Genomic DNA, 17,284 nt, shown 5'->3' with positions numbered 1-17,284 from the left:
CCATAAGAAATAATCTGCTAAAGAACTGGTTGATCTATAAAAGAAACAAAAGTATGTAATATAAATGTTAGGAGGTAGATAGGATAGTATTTCAAATAAAAATATAGTCACCCAGGGAAGCTTATTGTTAAATTGTGAAAACTTCTAAAATTATCTCTATCTTACTGTTTGTCAAAAATAATGTTATAATCCATGTAACATAATTTTAAACAATCCTATTATATCTTAAAATATAATCTGTGCCATTCAGTTTTTAGTTTGACAATCAACAATTATGTCATGACTCCTATCATCAGGGTTCAAGTATATCTTTTATTACTTTTGATTCTACCAAGAGATCTAAAATTTAAGCCAGAATAAATGAGAAAAAGAAAGAGAAGGGAGGAACCTAATAGGGGAAATGAAAATATCACAAAAGAAAAGGAAAAGATACATTTCAGCATGGTAGAGTGCCAGTATCTCCATTCTATATAATTTCATTATATAGAGACAGAATTAGCTCACTAAATCAGAATCTCAATTGTATTGTTTCTAGAAAGAACAAAGCTGTGAAAACATATCTGTGCTTTTTTTTCCTGAATATTTACCTGTTGTTTAATAGCAGAAGACACAACTTGAAATGTAAACTACATTATTGAGAGAATATAATGAATAAGCACAATACAAAAATCCATTACAATCTCAGATGGGCATTTTGAGCTAAAAGAAGGTCTTAAAGGCAGAAGTTGGTTGTCCCACATCTAGAATAATGTTTCCCTATGTTAGTGTAAATTCAAGCAACAAAGAAAATAAGGAAACAAAACACACATATTGCATTAGTAGTTCAAAAATATTGGAAAATGAAAGAGTAACTTAATAAAACGTGTTCTATAAAACGCTTACCTCTGACAAATGGAAAGAAAGAAATGGCAAAGATACCACTTAATGGCATCTGAATAAGATGAGAAGAAATTGATTTGCTCAGTAGGAGTAGACTGGTAGGAAATGTTTCAGGTAAGACATTTCTTGGCCTTACCTGATTCAGAAGACTGGAATCTTCTAAGGTTAACATAATCTAGTTCTTATGCTTCTAGGAGGGAATTGATTTGTGAATAGTCACACTTCAAGCTTATTTAATGTTTTATAAAAATCAGTTGTTTCTAGCTTATCAAGAGAGAATTGAAGTCTAGTATCAGCTCTTGGATAATCGAATCTGGCTATCCCATTTAGGAATCCTTTCAGCTTTCTAAGGAGGGAGAACATGTCAAACATGCTGACCCAAATGACAGATAATTTGCTCTGTGACCCGGGTCTATGAGGGAACAAAAATGGTAACACACTACTTCTTTCTCCTTATTTTAAATGGCTGGGGGAACATGATCTCTGCAATTCTCGGTGAAATTTTAATCATTATGTCCTTAGGCTTTCTCTATTTCTCCCTTATTTATTTCAATTTTACTCTTTTAAATTCTCTTACATTCCACTGTCACAGGTCCTGCCCTCTGCACCCTCTCCCCATTTTTTTTTTTTTTTCCTTTTTCCTTGCCTCCAACCTGGCCTTTCGGTAATCCTGGTGACATTCTCAGCAATGTGCAGACTTCACAGTGCAAGAAACCACCAACATAAGTTGATGTAAATGTCAAGAGAAAGAGTTTGTTCTTACTTTAGTATTGGACTCTTCTCAAAAGTTTTTCTAAATGACTTGATGTCAAGTGAGCATTTTGAAGAAGTTTGTAAACATAATCCCATAAGCTTTCAGAGGAGCTTAAAATAATAGTTATGATTATCATGTTAGTAATGATAATAACAAGCAAATTTATGGAACACTTATTATATCCCAGGCACTGGTCTAATTTAATCATTACACTAAGTAGATGCTATTAATATACGCTTTTCAAAGATGAAGAAACTGAAGCACAGAAACATTAGATGACACAACTTTTAAGCAGAAGGGTCAGAATCCACAGCCAGTCAGTTTGGCTTCAGAGTCTGTGCCTTTAGCCACTGTGCTGTCCTGACTCTCCGTGGTCACCATCTGCACTCACCAGTAACTGGCAGACTCTGTGTCAGAGCTTTAAGTTCCTTCTCTGCGAGGCTCATCCCCATGTTTCCCAGTTCTGTGCCCAGTTGACTGACATCGATTTTTCCTCCTTAAAAAAGAGACAGGGATATGAGCAAAATATATTAACTTCACAATGTAACAAAAATAGTCAATCCATTTCTTGTGACCAATTAATAGGATGGTTGATGTTGTTAATTAAACTTTCAGACTGGTTGACTTTGCTGTTGATTAAATTTTCTGAATAAAAGCAAGTCCTTTCTTTTTCCCTTTTCTTTGTTGTTATTGTTGTGTTTTTGTTTTGTTTTGTTTTGTTTTTTATGGTACAGATTTATATTATTTCAAGCCCTGCCAAAATGTGGGAAATTCCACAGAAGTATGGGAATTTCCTCTAAAAATACAACCTACAAAATTAAATGGTATCCGGCCGGCCCGGTAGCTCACGCAGTTAGAGATCCATGATCCTAACTACGAAGGCTGCCGGTTCGATTCCCACATGGGCCAGTGGGCTCTCAACCACAAGGTTGCCAGTTCAATTCCTCGCATCCCACAAGGGATGGTGGGCAGCACCCCCTGCAACTAAAATGGAACATGGCGCCTTGAGCTGAGCTGCCGCTGAGCTCCTGGATGTCTCAGTTGGTTGGAGCGCGTCCTCTTAATCACAAGGTTGCCGGTTCGACTCCCGCAAGGGATGGCGGGTTGTGCCCCCTGCAACTAGCAATGCGACCTGGAGCTGAGCTGCACCCTCCACAACTAAGACTGAAAGGACAACAACTTGACTTGGAAAAAAAGTCCTGGAAGTACACACTGTTCCCCAATAAAGTCCTGTTCCCCTTCCCCAATAAAATCTAAAAAAAAAAAAAAAAAAATTAAATGGTATCCACTTATGTGAAGTAACAAAATTAAGCAAATTCATAGAGATAGAAAGTAGGATAGTGGTTAGCAGGGGCTGGGAGTAGGGAAATGGGGAATTATTCCTTAATGGGTATAAAGTTTATGTTTGGGATGAAGAAAAGGTTCTGCAAATGGGTAGAAGTAATGGTTGCACAATATTGCGTACTTAATGTTACTAAATTGTACACTTAAAATGGTAAATTTTGTTATGTATATTTACCACAATAAAAAAATGGTAAATTACAGAGCAGTCTACAGAGAATCTTAAGGATAGAGTCAATATATTAATATGACAAGAAGGCATATTTAAATATCTAGATAATAAATATAAATCATGAGAACTTTAAATTTATCTACTTTTCATTATGATTCTTTCCTACCTCTAAGTGTTTTTATACCTTCCAGCAATCTATTCTGATAGATTTGTCCATCAGCTATAAGAGAACACACAATTCAGGTCAAAGAGAAATCAGAGTCACTAAGATGGTTTAAAAATCATTTCAGATTTGAGGCTCTAGAAAATTTTTTCATATATATCAACTTATAAAACTATTATGAAAGAAGAACTTTTAAAATGTGACCACTTTACTTTCTCTTTGGCATGTAAAACAATATTATTATTCTACTGTGCTGAAATACCTCCTTTCACTTTTCCCATTCTTATTTCTAGTACGCTACCACACTTCTTTCTTAAATTTGCCATTTGCTTCTTGGCATGTGCCATTACCAACTAGACTGCTGAGGCAAGAAGGGTTATTATTGACAATACAGCCATAACACATTTATTGGAGCAATGAAACATGATAGTATTTTTAATGTATTAATCCTGTAAACCAAACGTATAAATAAACATTATGGGCTATTTGAACCAAATATCAAGGAACACTTGACATGGACCAGATATGCTCATGGACTTTTTTTTTTTTTTTAATTCTTTTTTGTTTTTCAGGCTTCCAATCGGCAGAGATTCCCTCTCCTTTACCCCCTCGCTCTGGATCCCACACTCAGGGCTTGGAGAAGGTCATGGGGCTTATGCCACGGCAGCCACTCCCCAACTCATGGACATTTTTGGTGGATCAAATTTCAAGGACCTTGTGGCATAGGCCAAATGTCTCTGTGGGGGTTTTGGACAGGACTAAATATCCGCTAACCAGTATCCTTGACATTCAGGGAATTTAATGTCAATAGCACCTACTCTACAATCACTTTGTGACCACCTTTCTTTTTTGCTTAGATAGGAAATAGAATTGTTATAGAAATTCTCACCATCAGTTGGCAAATTCCAATGTTTCTTATCTTTAAGTTCTATTCCCATGTTTCCTGGAACTTTTTTCATGTCGTTGACATCAACCTCTCCTCCTTCAAAGCAAAAGAAATGGAGACTTATGGCATTATTGTGAATGATGTTATGATTCTATCTCATTTTTAAAAATTGTCTTTGCAGCATTACATCCAACTGCTGGATGAACAGAGACCTGACCTAACAAACATGCCTTGGGTCTTCTGATAAAGATGTTTTTGTTAATTCTCGTATAATCTCTGAATAATGGTCAAGGCAACAGAACATGCAATTATGAATAAAAACTTTGTAGTAAATTAGGATGATATAGATTGCTGACCTAAATAGTTTTATGAGGTACTTGCTTTATTTTGAGATCACCTCTAACTTTACCAAACTTTCCTTCACCATTTACCGTGTTGAACTAAAATTCATTTAGTTTTCCAACCATCAGAGAAGATATGCTTATTATTGGCAAAGATTCCAGATAAGGACTATGGAAATAACAAAGAGCGCTGAAGTTTTATTGCTAAAAGTTCTGATAATCCAATATCTAACTCTAGGTATTTACACATAAACTTTTTAAAAGGAGTGTGGGTATAGATTTTAAAAGTCCACGCAATCATATTTATGTAAAGAGCATTAAATCATAATTTAGTGGAAAGAACTTGGTTCTCAGATTTCCAGTAGCATCTTACTCTTAGGTGTTACTCTAAGATGTTACCTGTAACAGCTTTTATTCCATCCATTAAGATACTTACATCAACCTTCCCAGTAGCTATAACGACTTAGTTAGGATCCAGAAAAACATATAGCTTTAGAATAAAAATGTGAAGTATGTACATTGTAAAACAACTCCAGGCAGAATCCATTATTTCCACTATTTTATTTGAATACATTTTCAATGTATAATTTCAGGCTGGGATTCATTCTATGGTATTAGCAAAATGGACTTGGAGAGTATAGGAAAAACATTTTGTGGTGCCACATTACTTCCTAAATGCTATAGGACAATTCATGCTGCCCATGTTTCCTGTGAAAACACTTCTGGCAAGGACACAAACTCATGCAGGTACCAATGGCAAAAGAAGTAAAGACCATAATTCTCATCACATGTCTTTTACTATTATACTTTCTCCTGAAACCCTGGTAGCCCTTGTTCCTGTGTAAACTACTGACCTGACCGAGATCCTGGCAACATTCTCAGCTTCCACTAGAACACTAAGAATTGTGATATACAAGACATTAAGCTCTTTAGGTCAAGGACTATGTCTATATTTACTCACCATTGTATCTCTAGCACCTTGCATAACACCTGATATATAGTGGTGAGTAATTATTTGCTAAATAAATAAATGAATGGTTAAAAAGTATCAACTTTAGATTAATATATTAAGAGAAAAAAATCATTTTCATTTAAGTCAAATAAGTACGGTCAAAAAATACCAGCCTCAAATCCAAATTCCTCAGAGGGCATACTGATGTCTAAGTCACTCACCATCAGTTGGTAGATTTGGGGTTACATCATTAAGTCCCTCAGCTGTGAGTTTGATCGCCATGTTTCCAAGAATAGTGTCAAGGTCATGAACATCAACTTGAAACCCTACAAAAGAAAAAGACGTGAGGAAATTGAAATAAAAGTCAAAATATAATAAATATTAACTCCTATGTATCATGGTTATCCATATCTTCATAAAAAAGAGGCCAAAGACACTTAAGTGTTTAAAGGAAGCTATTAATCTATTCATTTAACATATACAATATTAAAGATAAGTTTACATAACAATATGTTGAAAGAGGGTTGAAAAACCACTCAGATTAATTTTAGCAGCAAAACAGCAAATAAACCAGTTTTTAATAAAAATATTTATACAAGTAAGTAGGGCTCAGTTTGGTCCTGTTTTTCAAGATGTACTAGCTTAAATTTTTACATCTAGGCCTATGTTTTATTGTTTCCACAGATGAAATTGAGGTAAGCCTAAATAGCTACAATATCTTTTAAGAACAAAACATAGATTCTTCAATCCATATGAACATATGTATGTATTAAAATAAATTATGCAACTACATGTGAGAACGGCAGGAAGCAATAGTTAGTGGCAAGAAAAATCAAAAGCAAACCACAAAAGTCTCAATCTGCCTTATCAGTTATCATCTCACTCATCTTTTGGAGCATAATTCAACAACGTATTCTTACATGTGTTTTCATTAGTTGTAGCTATAAGAAAATACATAATTTAGGTCATAGAGAAAAGAGCTAGATATGCTAAAGCAATACCAAATATCCAAGTTCAGAAATATAGACCATAAAATAATTTGCTCCAAAATTTACCTAGCATCTTCTAGAAATAATCAAACAAATATGTAAACAAAATTCTTTATCCTTATTTTCTAATTTTTTTTAAAATTACAGTTGATATTCAATATTATTTTATATTAGTTTCAGGTGTACAGCATGGTGGTTAGACACTTATATAATTTACAAAGTAATCCCCTTCCGATAAGTCTAGTACCTACCTGGCACCATACATAGTTATTACAATATTTTTGACTATATTCCCTGTTGTACTTTCCATCCCCATGACTATTTTGTAACTACCAATTTGTACTTCTTATTCTCTTCACCTTTTTCACCCAGCTCCCCAACCCCCCTCCCATCTGGCAACCATGAGTTTGTTCTCTGTATCTATGAGTTCTGTTTCTGTTTTGTTTGTTCACTTATTTTGTTCTTTAGATTCCATATGTAAGTGAAATCATATGGTATTTGTCTTTGTCTGACTTATTTCACTTACTATAATACCCTCTAGGTCCATCCATGTTGTTGCAAATGGTAAGATTTCATTCTTTTTTATGGCCGAGTAATATTCCATTGTATATATGTAGCACATCTTCTTTATCCAATCGTCTATTGATGAACACTTAGGTTGCTTTCATATCTTAGTTATTGTAAATAATGCTACAATGAACATAGGGATGCATGTATCTTTTCAAATTAGTGTTTTGGATTTCTTTGGATAAATACCAGGAAGTGGAATTGCTGGGTCATAAGATAGTTCTATTTTTAATTTTTTGAGGAATCTCCATACTGTGTTCTATAGTGGCTGAACAAATTTTCAATTTCACCAACAATGCATGAGGGTTTTTGTTGTTGTTGTTGTTGGTTTTGGTGTTAAGTTGCATGAATTCTTTATAAATTTTGGATATTAACCCCTTATGGGTATATCATTGGCAAATATCTTTTCCCATTTAGTAGGCTGTCTTTCCGTTATGTTGGGGTTTCCTTAGCAGTGCAAAAACTTAATTTGATGTAGTTCCATTTGTTTAGTGTTTCTTTTGTTTCCTTTGTCCAAGGAGAGGTATCAGAAAAAATATTACTAAGAGCAATGTCAGAAAGTTGTCACATACTGCCTATGTTTTCTTCTAGGAGTTTAATGGTTTCAGGTCTTACTATTTGTCTTTAATACATTTTAAGTTTATTCTTGTATATGGTGTAAGAAAGTGGTCGTTTCATCTTTTTCCATGTATCCATGCAGTTTTCCCAACACCGTTTACCCCATTGTATATTCTTGCCTTCTTTGTCATAGATTAATTGACCACATAAGCAAGGGTTTATTTCTGGGCTCTCCATTCTGTTCCATTGATCTCTGTGTCTGTTTTTATGTTTTTATGCCAGTACCATGCTGTTTTGATTATTATAGCCTTGGTATCTGGATGGGGAACAGCATTGCATGGGGTTTGGTGGTGCAGTGGGAAGCAGTTAAAGATGAAGTCCCTACTAAATGGTATTAAAATGTCAGAAGACTCATCCAAAAAGATTCCGTTTATTAAAGTAAATGTACTTCACTGTAGAAACTGAAGAGGGCACTCTGACACCTGTAAGCCACCCAACACCTTGATCTCTTCCAATAAATCAGAGTAGAAATGGACAAAGGAAGATTTGAAATGAGAGCTGACTGAATTCTGGAAACAAATTGCAGAGAAACACAAAGTCGACTCCAAAATAAAGACTCAAGTAAAAGTACTCAAGGTAGGATGAATATGACTGAACTGTAGTAAGTAACATATAGAAGAGAAATGAAAACCAAAAGAAAAAAGAGGAAGGGGAAAAGGAGGAAGAGAAAAGCCTATGCAAAAAAAAAAAAAAAAAGTTCAGAACAAAAGTGATAGAGTAAGAGACAGAGAAGCTCTGATCTGTATATAAATGAAGTCCCTGAAAAAAAGAAAATTAAAACAATGGAACAGATTTAACTTTTTATTAGAAATTACATGCACAGGATTAGAAAAAAGGTTATCCTTGGTGTCTGAAACATTACTGGTCCATACATAGGCCACTTTTATTTATTTGGTTAATTCAAAAATTTTATAATATAATAAATACAAGCAATCTTATGCTGAAAACAAAAGCTAGGACTTCAAAATAATCAGCATCTAACCAGAGGGCTCCCCTTACAAACCATCCCTCTGCCTTCTCCATCCCTTTATCATGAATCCAGTGTTCACCATTCCTTTGCTGCCTTTTCAAATGTGATTTTATTGTACCTATATATACATTCCTAAAATCACTGAGAAAAATGTCAAATGCCTCCTTATCTAATAATTAGCCACACGTGTCTCCTCTTCTATGAAATACCTGTTTGACTCTCTCGCTCATTTTTCTTTTGGTCTGTTTGTGTTCTTATGGATTGGTTGGAATTCTTTATTCTTGATACTAATCCTTTGTGAGTTGTGAGAATTGTGAATATTTTCTCAGAGTTGTAACTTATCTATTTCATTTTCTATTCTGATCTCAGTCATCATAGATTAATTCTGCCAGTTATTTACCATCATATGAATAAAATCATACTGTAATGTTCTTTTTGTGCCTGGCTGCTTTCACTCAACTTTATATCTGAGTTTCATTTGTAATCTTTTGATTGCAGTAGTTCACTCTTTATCACATAATATACAATTATATGACTATCACAATTTATCCATTCTACTGTTCATGGAATTTGAGTTGTACCAGGTTTGGATTATTATAAGTAACTATTATGAACCCTGTTATGAACATTCTTGTGTATGTATTAAGTTGTACATGGTGGAATTGAATCTCAGTGTATGTAAGTTATATTTCAATTTTAAAAATCTATTGAAAAAAATAAAGAAAAAATTGGTAGAACTACAAGGACAAAAAACAGAATACATAGAAGACTTTAATAAATCTCTCTCTGCAATTACTAGAACCACTAGACAAGAACTCACCAGGGAATCCAGGTAATTTAAATCAACCTTCTCACTGAACACAATTTATATCAAGCTGGGCAAAAAAAAGCCCAGTAAGATTCACAGCATCAAAGAGCCGACATGGATAGGACCTAGAGTAAGTCAGAGCCAGAACAAATGAGGCCACGTTTCAGCCGGGCGCACTTACCAGTTGCATAAGATGCTGCTGGGAGCCTAACAGGATGTGCAGCACTTCTGAAAGCCTTGCATGGCTAGAGCAACAAGGATTAGAATCCAGAATCCATCAAGAGGAGAGAGCTGTGGTAAATCTCTGTCACTTGGGGTTGCAGTAAGGTTAACCCAAATTAAATAGACATTGCAGGAACTGCAACTCACCTTTGAATTATACTAATCCCTGAAATGTGATAGATTATTAGTGCCCCAAAAGCCAGGAAAAAGCTAGAAACAGACACACAGGGTTTCCAGATATTGGGGAAAAAGTATTAGAATCAGATTTCAAAATAATTATGCTTGCTATGTTCAAAGAGATAAAAGATAAGATTGAGAATTTCAGCAGGGAACTAAAAACCATTTAAAAATATCAAATAGCCTAAATCTGAAAAATATATTAACCATAATTAAGTATTCAGTGAATGGACTTATCAGCAGAATAATCACAGCAAGAGAACTGGTGGACTGGGCAATTGGTCAGAAGAAAACGCAAAATGAACATGAAGAAGCAAAAGGATGAAAAATACAGAAGAGGAAGTAAGAAACATAGAAGATACAGTGAGAAAATATAACATTCATGTAACTGGAGTCCCAGAATGAGAGAAGAGAGACGGGCAGAAAAAATTTAAAGAAATAATAGTTAAGAATTTTCTAAAACTGAAGACATCAAGCCACAAATTCAAGAAGCCTTAGGAGCTTCAAGCATTAGATGTTAAAACTGCAAAGGAACGATGAATTTTATGGTATGTGAATTATATCTCAATAAAAAATGTACATCTGATTACAAATGCTGTTGATTATAAAGGTGTTCCAATTTTAGAGATACTAAAATGCAAAAAAAAAAAAAAGAAATTTGTTTCACCAAAGTATTTAGAAATACATTGTTCATGGGGTGTCTGCATCTATGAAGAGTTCTTTGGTAGGTGTTCTCTGCAGATTTGGGGTTGAAATGGTCTCCCTAATTTCGAGGATGTGAGGGACCTCGGACATAGGTGCCAAGCAATAGTCTTTCAGTAGCAGAGGAAAAATGATGTGGTTAGACAACAGAGATGGTATGGTAATAAGAATGATACAGGGATTAATACTACAGGGATATATGGGGCTGATTAGTTAAAGTTAAGATTTCTATCATATAAATGAATTAGATGGGCAGTCCAGTTGGGAACACATGAAAACTCCAGAGGCATGACTTGAGATGGCACAACGAAGAGGGGTGGTCCCTCACCTGACCAATTTCCTGACTTGATTTAATTCATATCCAGAACCCCTTGAATGAAGGAAAACTTAACTCCTCTTGAGGAAGGACTCTGTAATAACAGCAGAGGTATTTACTGTAAACCTTCTTCAACCCTATCTTATTTCTTTTCCCATGTTAAAACCTGCCCCATTTTCCTCATTTATTTTTTATATTCTTGCATTATTTATGTTTCATAAGCTGCTTGAAATTCTTTTTGAAACTATAGAGACTACAAATTGAAAACCTGAAATCCATATAGTGATATTTTAATTACTTTTATTTTTCAGTCACTTTTCTTTGAACTAGAAGTATTCACTTACCTGTGGACTCTTTGAAATGTGGATTTTCTTTAATTCCCCTTAAAAAATCTTTTAAATTCACCTTCTTATCATCTGAAAGGTCAAATCAAGCATGCCGACGTTAAAAACCTGATATTGAATTGGCACATGAAATAAACGTTCTGATTTACCTAAACTTCCATTCTAGTTCATTTTCTACCATGTTTCCCTGAAAATAAGACCTAGCCAGACCATCAGCTCTAATGCGTCTCTTGGAGCAAAGATGAATATAAGACCCAGTCTTATTTTAACATAAGACCAGGTATAATATAATATAATATAATATAATATAATATAATATAATACCGAGTCTTATATTACTTTTTACTCCAAAAGATGCATTACAGTTGATGGTCAGGCTAGGTGTTATTTTCGGGGAAACACGGTATCTCAAACAATTGAAACTACTTCATACTTTTTAGGAACCATCCATTGAACAGTTAATGATATTAATAGAAACCATTTTTTCAGTTCTTACTAAAAAGTAAGAACTTATATAACTTTTGAGTTCCTTATACATCTTAGGCATCATTTTATGGTGCTTTACCTTTATTAACTCATGCAATCTTCACAATAATTCTATGACATGGGTATCCTTAATATGCCGATATTTAAAAGACGAAAGCCGAGAAAAATTAAATAATTTGTCCAAATCACAAAGCCAAGAGTGCTAGAGGCTGTATTACACACACACACACACACACACACACACACACACACACACACACATTTGAAGTAAGATACAATAATTTAACCACATCAGAAAATCTAGGGCTATCACTACATTAAGGAGACTGTAAGTTATAACAAAATGGCAGACTAGCTAACACAGAAACTGTCCTACTACAAATTCCTAGAGATGCTGTATGAAATACAACATTCTATGAATGCGTGACCAAGTCACATAAAAAGGAAATAATAAAGTTAAGTGGGTGCTGAGATCCAGAGTGGAAACCAGTGAGTACTAAGCCTATAGTTATCTTAGGGATACATATCAGACCCAGAAACGGCGAGGTGCTTGATTTAAATGTTCATGCAGAGTCTTAAAAGAGGACTTGGTTCCATTCTAAATGGAGAGTTTGAATTTAGATACCAAATAAAACTGGGATGCTTAAAGGATTTCAATCCAGTGAAAGGGAGATTAAAATATTATATAGTCATGAAATGTAAAGTACAGCATAGGGAATATAGTCTATAGCACTGTAACAGCTATGTACAATGTCAGATGGGTAGTATACTTGTTGGGGTTATATGTGAGGCGTGTAAATGTCTAATCATTATCTTGTTTCGTACACCTAAAACTAAAAAAAAATTAAAATTTTCAAAAATAAAATATTATAATACATTCACTGGCCCTGGTAAACAATAGGATTCTAAATCTTCCTAATTCTTAGAGGCAGTCGGGGGAAAAAATCTCCTGTGAAATATTGAAAGCCTAGCCTCCATCTTGTGTGTGTTTGGAGTCTAAATTTATACTACTCCCATGATATGAGAAACCCCAGGTCAAAACATAAAAATGGATCCAAGGCAATAATAATCTAGGTTATCTGGCAAAAGCAATAACCAAACTCTTCTGGGGAGGTACTCTCTAACCTAGGACTCAGTGGATTCCATACAAAAAACAAAGTGGTTAAGATAAGCCCAAAATAAAAGGTCACCTAAAACCTATGAAACTCAGCAACTTGGAGAAGTATTCCCACGTGCTTTGACTTCATAATAGTGAATGTCTACAGTAAAGGAGATCAAGGACATATTTAATGACATCGAAGATGGAAAACAAAGTTAAATACGGGCCCACTCAGAAATCATAACCAAAACTAAATAATTGTTCTTTTAAAATGTAGTGCGTCTTCAGGTATTTCTGTTGGTTGAAATACAAAATGGGACAAGTACAATAAAAGGACTGATGAAAGTGGATCTCTTCGGAAGAAAGATTATGTATCAAAATGAAGCTACTGATGTCATGCCTTTGTTTTATTACATAAGGTATGGTATTTCCCACCCAGGCTTATAAGTAATGAATGGTAATTATCTAAATAAGCATATATAGTATCCAGATCGGTATAAACAGTTAAATATAGTCAATATAGCTATTTTGGCTCTAATTTGTATCAACCTAAGTCTCCAGTATGATTCCCTTTAGCATCTTACTGTCATATATACACTCTTTAAGACTGTATCCCATAAGTAGGGAAAAATGAAAAGAATTTCAAGCCAAAAAAATGCTCAGTATTGACGTCACAACATTCAAGGGCCTCACTGAAGTCCTCAGTTAAATTAACATTCAAACTTTTAAGGGCATGCTCCAAGTTAGGTATACGAATTTGGTCATTATTAATGGGTGACAAGATCTGAGCAGCTTTTTTAATCCCTACAAAGTCAATCTATATAAGACATTACTGTTTGAAAAATGCAAAATAATTTGTCCGAAGTCCACAGGCAAACCCTCACAAAAAATATTTATTCTAACCAAAATCTCTGAACCAAAAACGCAAAATATTTTCTATTTATAACTGATAACCCATTTACTTCAAGCAGCATTTGAAACCAAACAATTTCATGGCAAAGAAAATATAGTGGGTTATACATTGAATGAGCTGTAAGCCTTTCATAAAACAGCTATGTTCTCTACATGTAGGTCTAAAGATTTCTATCAACTGATAAAGCAAACAAAAAGAGGCTAAACTTTGAGATTGAAGTTTTGATCCCCAGGCCACTGCTAGTCCATATTGTACTTTTTTTCTTTTTTTAATTTATTGGGGTGACAACCATATTGTACTTTTGTGTGAATTGGAAAAAGGCACCCCCTCTTTACATATCAATTACAAAGAGGCATACCTTCTTCTGGGCAGCTGATATCTAGCACTGTGGTTGAAAGCTTGACGAGCACAGTGGAATATAGACTGCATTTCAGTCTCCACTTGTTCTCTCTCAACCAGGAAGCTTTATGTAAGGCACAACCCATTCAACCAAATGAGAAGTCCTGTTGATACTAGACCAATTTAAAATACAAAACAATCATTACTGGGTGTTTTACTATTTCATCAATACTATTTTCTACTCCATTTCTCCCTCAACCCCAAATAGAGTTGTCATATATGTTTCCACAGTCTGAAAATTGTTGCACTACACCAGCAGATCTAAACCTTCACGGAGGTCACTTGGAAAGAATACCACAATACCATCTTAGACCTATGTTCTACTTACATATATTTTATATCTAGTAAGACCAACAATGAAAACATCAGCCCTCTCATCAAAGAGCTTCCTGTAAATTCCTCTAAGTCAGGGACTACATCTGTCATGTCTGTAAACAAAATTATAATACATTATGTAGTTGGTACTATGAGAAAAATATGCACAAGATATCATGGAAGCACTGGAAAGCTTCACCTAGTCTAGATTTCATGAGTGATAAACTCTGGGAAATCTTATAGGGTGGGAGGTGACATTTGAGCTGAGTTTGAGGGGGGGAAAATGTGAGTTTGTCTGACAGGAAATGTGTACAAAGGAAACAACACATGCTAAGACTTGGAACCCAAAGCAAATGGAGCCAACTTAAATTATAAGTAGTATGGCTACAGAATAAGTACAAATGCAGAATTGATGAGAGATGAAGCTAAAAGAAATAAGAGGACATTTATTCAGTGATTCGTTCATTTCATAAATATTTAAAATTATCTGAGTTAAAAACATAAAAGATTTGGAACAATGCCTAGCACAGTAAATATAAGTATTAACTATCAATATTAGTTATTACTAAGAGCCTGCTGAGAGCCAGGATTTTGCTAGGATCTGGAAAAACAATGATGAGCAAAGTGGGGACATGGTCCTTGGCCCAGGGATGCTTCCAGGCAAGTGGGAGAAAGAGACATTAACCGACTAATCAAAAACATAAACAGATATTTCTAATATGAAATAAGTGCTACGACAGAGATATGGTTTAAGAAGAGCCTGTTTATCAAAGAAAACTGACCCAGACCAACAGATGATAACAGGCTTCCCTGAGGAACCTGACACTCATCTGAAAGATGAATAAATGTTAACTAGGCAAAGAGGGTCAGGGAAGACTATTCCAGGGAATATGATGTGCAAAAGCCTTTTTGTGGGAGGAAAAGAGAGTATTTAAGGAATTGAAAGAAAGCCAATGTAGTTGAAGTACAGAAAGCAAGAATAATGGTGCAAAATTACGTTGGAGATGTGGGGCATATAGGATTTTGATCTTTATACTAACAACAATGGGACTGTTTAAAGAGTTATAAATAGGGGGAGGCAACATGATCAGGTTACTATTTTAGAAAAAAATATCACTCTGGCTGGAGTGGACAGAGTGGACCGGCAATCGTTGGCATTTGGCAAGGATCCTAAAAAACAACTCCTTTATAGGGAGTGTTTTCTCTTACAGATATAAAGTTCTTGCCATATGCTGTTGATAATTTCAGATTTGAAGACAAAGGCTCTTTCCTAAAATCTGCAAATTTAGAGAAAGAGATTACATGATAAGGAATGGCATCCTGATCTCACCCAGTTTGAAAGGAAACCAATGGATATATTAAATACTTCATCTCTCAGTAACATTTATCATTGATGATATTCCCTTCTTCTCAAAAATCTTTCCCTGGCTTCCAGAATATTATTCTCCATATCCCTCTCACTTCTTAGACTGCTTCATGGATTTGTCCATGCTCCTTAAATGTGGCAGAGTTTCTAATGTCACAGATGCTTCCTTTCTCCCTTAGAGGACAGGTTAATCCCCAGGCTCATATAGTCAATAAAAGGATTAAACATTAGCCTGAATTGTCTTTCTCTATCTCTGCTTACCTACCTATGTATTGTCCATCTAATCCTGGAGGCTTCCCTAAGGACAGGTTGTAGTTATACCCATTCATCCCACATACTTCCAACAGAAATGCAAACTGGTACAGAGATCTATTTGAGGGACAAATGATAGAAATAAAATCTGTTCATTTGTATAGATGGACCATATTGCAGGTAAAGAACAGTTTAGAATAACTCATAACTAGTCCAGGTATTACCTTGAAATAAAGAGAAGTTAGAATAAAGTTGTTATACTTACCTTAATTTTCAAAATTTGTTTTAAGCAGGATGAATGAAACAACTAACCTATTTAGAAGTACTATCAGAATAGCAAGTTTGGGCAGTTTTATAAGATAACTCTAAAACAGAATTTCTCAACTGCAGCACAATTAACACTTTGGGCCAGATAATTATTTGGGGCAGAAGTACTGCCCTGTACTTTGTAGGACGTTTAGCAACATCCCTTGCCTCTACTCACTAGATGCCAGCAGTCCTCTTCCCTCCCTTCGTTTTGACAACAGAAACTGTCTTCAGACATTACTAATTAGTCCCTGGGAGGCAAATCTGGTTTTACTTTTTATCTGAAGCTAAATTTAAAGGCAGGAGTGGCTTTCTAAATATGGGTAAAATCCATCTGGGTTCATCCCAGATAAGAGTATAGATGGACCAGGTAAATTCTTTATAAATAGAGAAAACAATAGCTCAACACTTATATAGTGTGTTATAGACACAAATGATTTAATTGAATTATTTAACAATAACTTGTGCTTATCAAAGAGCTTTTCACTTAAACAAAAAAAGCTGAAAAACTATTAAGACCTCTCTAAAACTCATAAAAGGGGTTAACTTTGAAATGAACTTATTCAAGGAAGAAACATTATTTCAATGCCATGCAACAACATATATAAATACATTGAGACCAATGTTATAACTCAGTACAGCAGATCATCCAGTCATTTGATGCTGTAGTAACTAAATTTCTGTGGATATGCAATATAAGATATTTCCCTGACTCAGGTCTATAGTAAACCCTGCTCCAATAAGTTTATGGTGTTATTTAGGAACTAAGCATTAAAAATTAATATTTGGCAAAAAGAATTTGAAACTCTTGGATAAAAAAAATTTTTAATCATGGAATTTCAGTTTATTTATTCATTACATTTAAAAACTATATGTCAAATGATCAAAATGATATTTGTAAATAAGCATCTTATGTTATATTAAGTTAATATGAGAATTAAATGAGT

General features: G+C 34.6%; 1 protein-coding gene across 1 annotated transcript in view; it reads right to left on the bottom strand.

Annotated features, from left to right (window-relative positions):
• Window positions 1-292: 292 nt before the first annotated feature.
• The window catches only part of EFCAB13 (EF-hand calcium binding domain 13), a 63,380-nt gene continuing 46,388 nt past the window's right edge, over window positions 293-17,284 (bottom strand). Inside the window, exons 14-19 of the mRNA XM_033090156.1 lie at window positions 13,456-13,590; window positions 11,202-11,279; window positions 5,710-5,814; window positions 4,199-4,291; window positions 2,025-2,129; window positions 293-339 (exon numbers count right to left, since the gene is read on the bottom strand). Coding sequence (XP_032946047.1) covers window positions 293-339; window positions 2,025-2,129; window positions 4,199-4,291; window positions 5,710-5,814; window positions 11,202-11,279; window positions 13,456-13,590 — 563 coding nt within the window. The remainder of the gene's footprint in view (window positions 340-2,024; window positions 2,130-4,198; window positions 4,292-5,709; window positions 5,815-11,201; window positions 11,280-13,455; window positions 13,591-17,284) is intronic.

The sequence above is a fragment of the Rhinolophus ferrumequinum genome, chromosome 21, assembly GCF_004115265.2.
Source record: "Rhinolophus ferrumequinum isolate MPI-CBG mRhiFer1 chromosome 21, mRhiFer1_v1.p, whole genome shotgun sequence".
In the NCBI taxonomy this organism is placed as follows: Eukaryota; Metazoa; Chordata; class Mammalia; order Chiroptera; family Rhinolophidae; genus Rhinolophus; species Rhinolophus ferrumequinum.
This window is presented reverse-complemented; position numbering and strand designations above follow the sequence as displayed.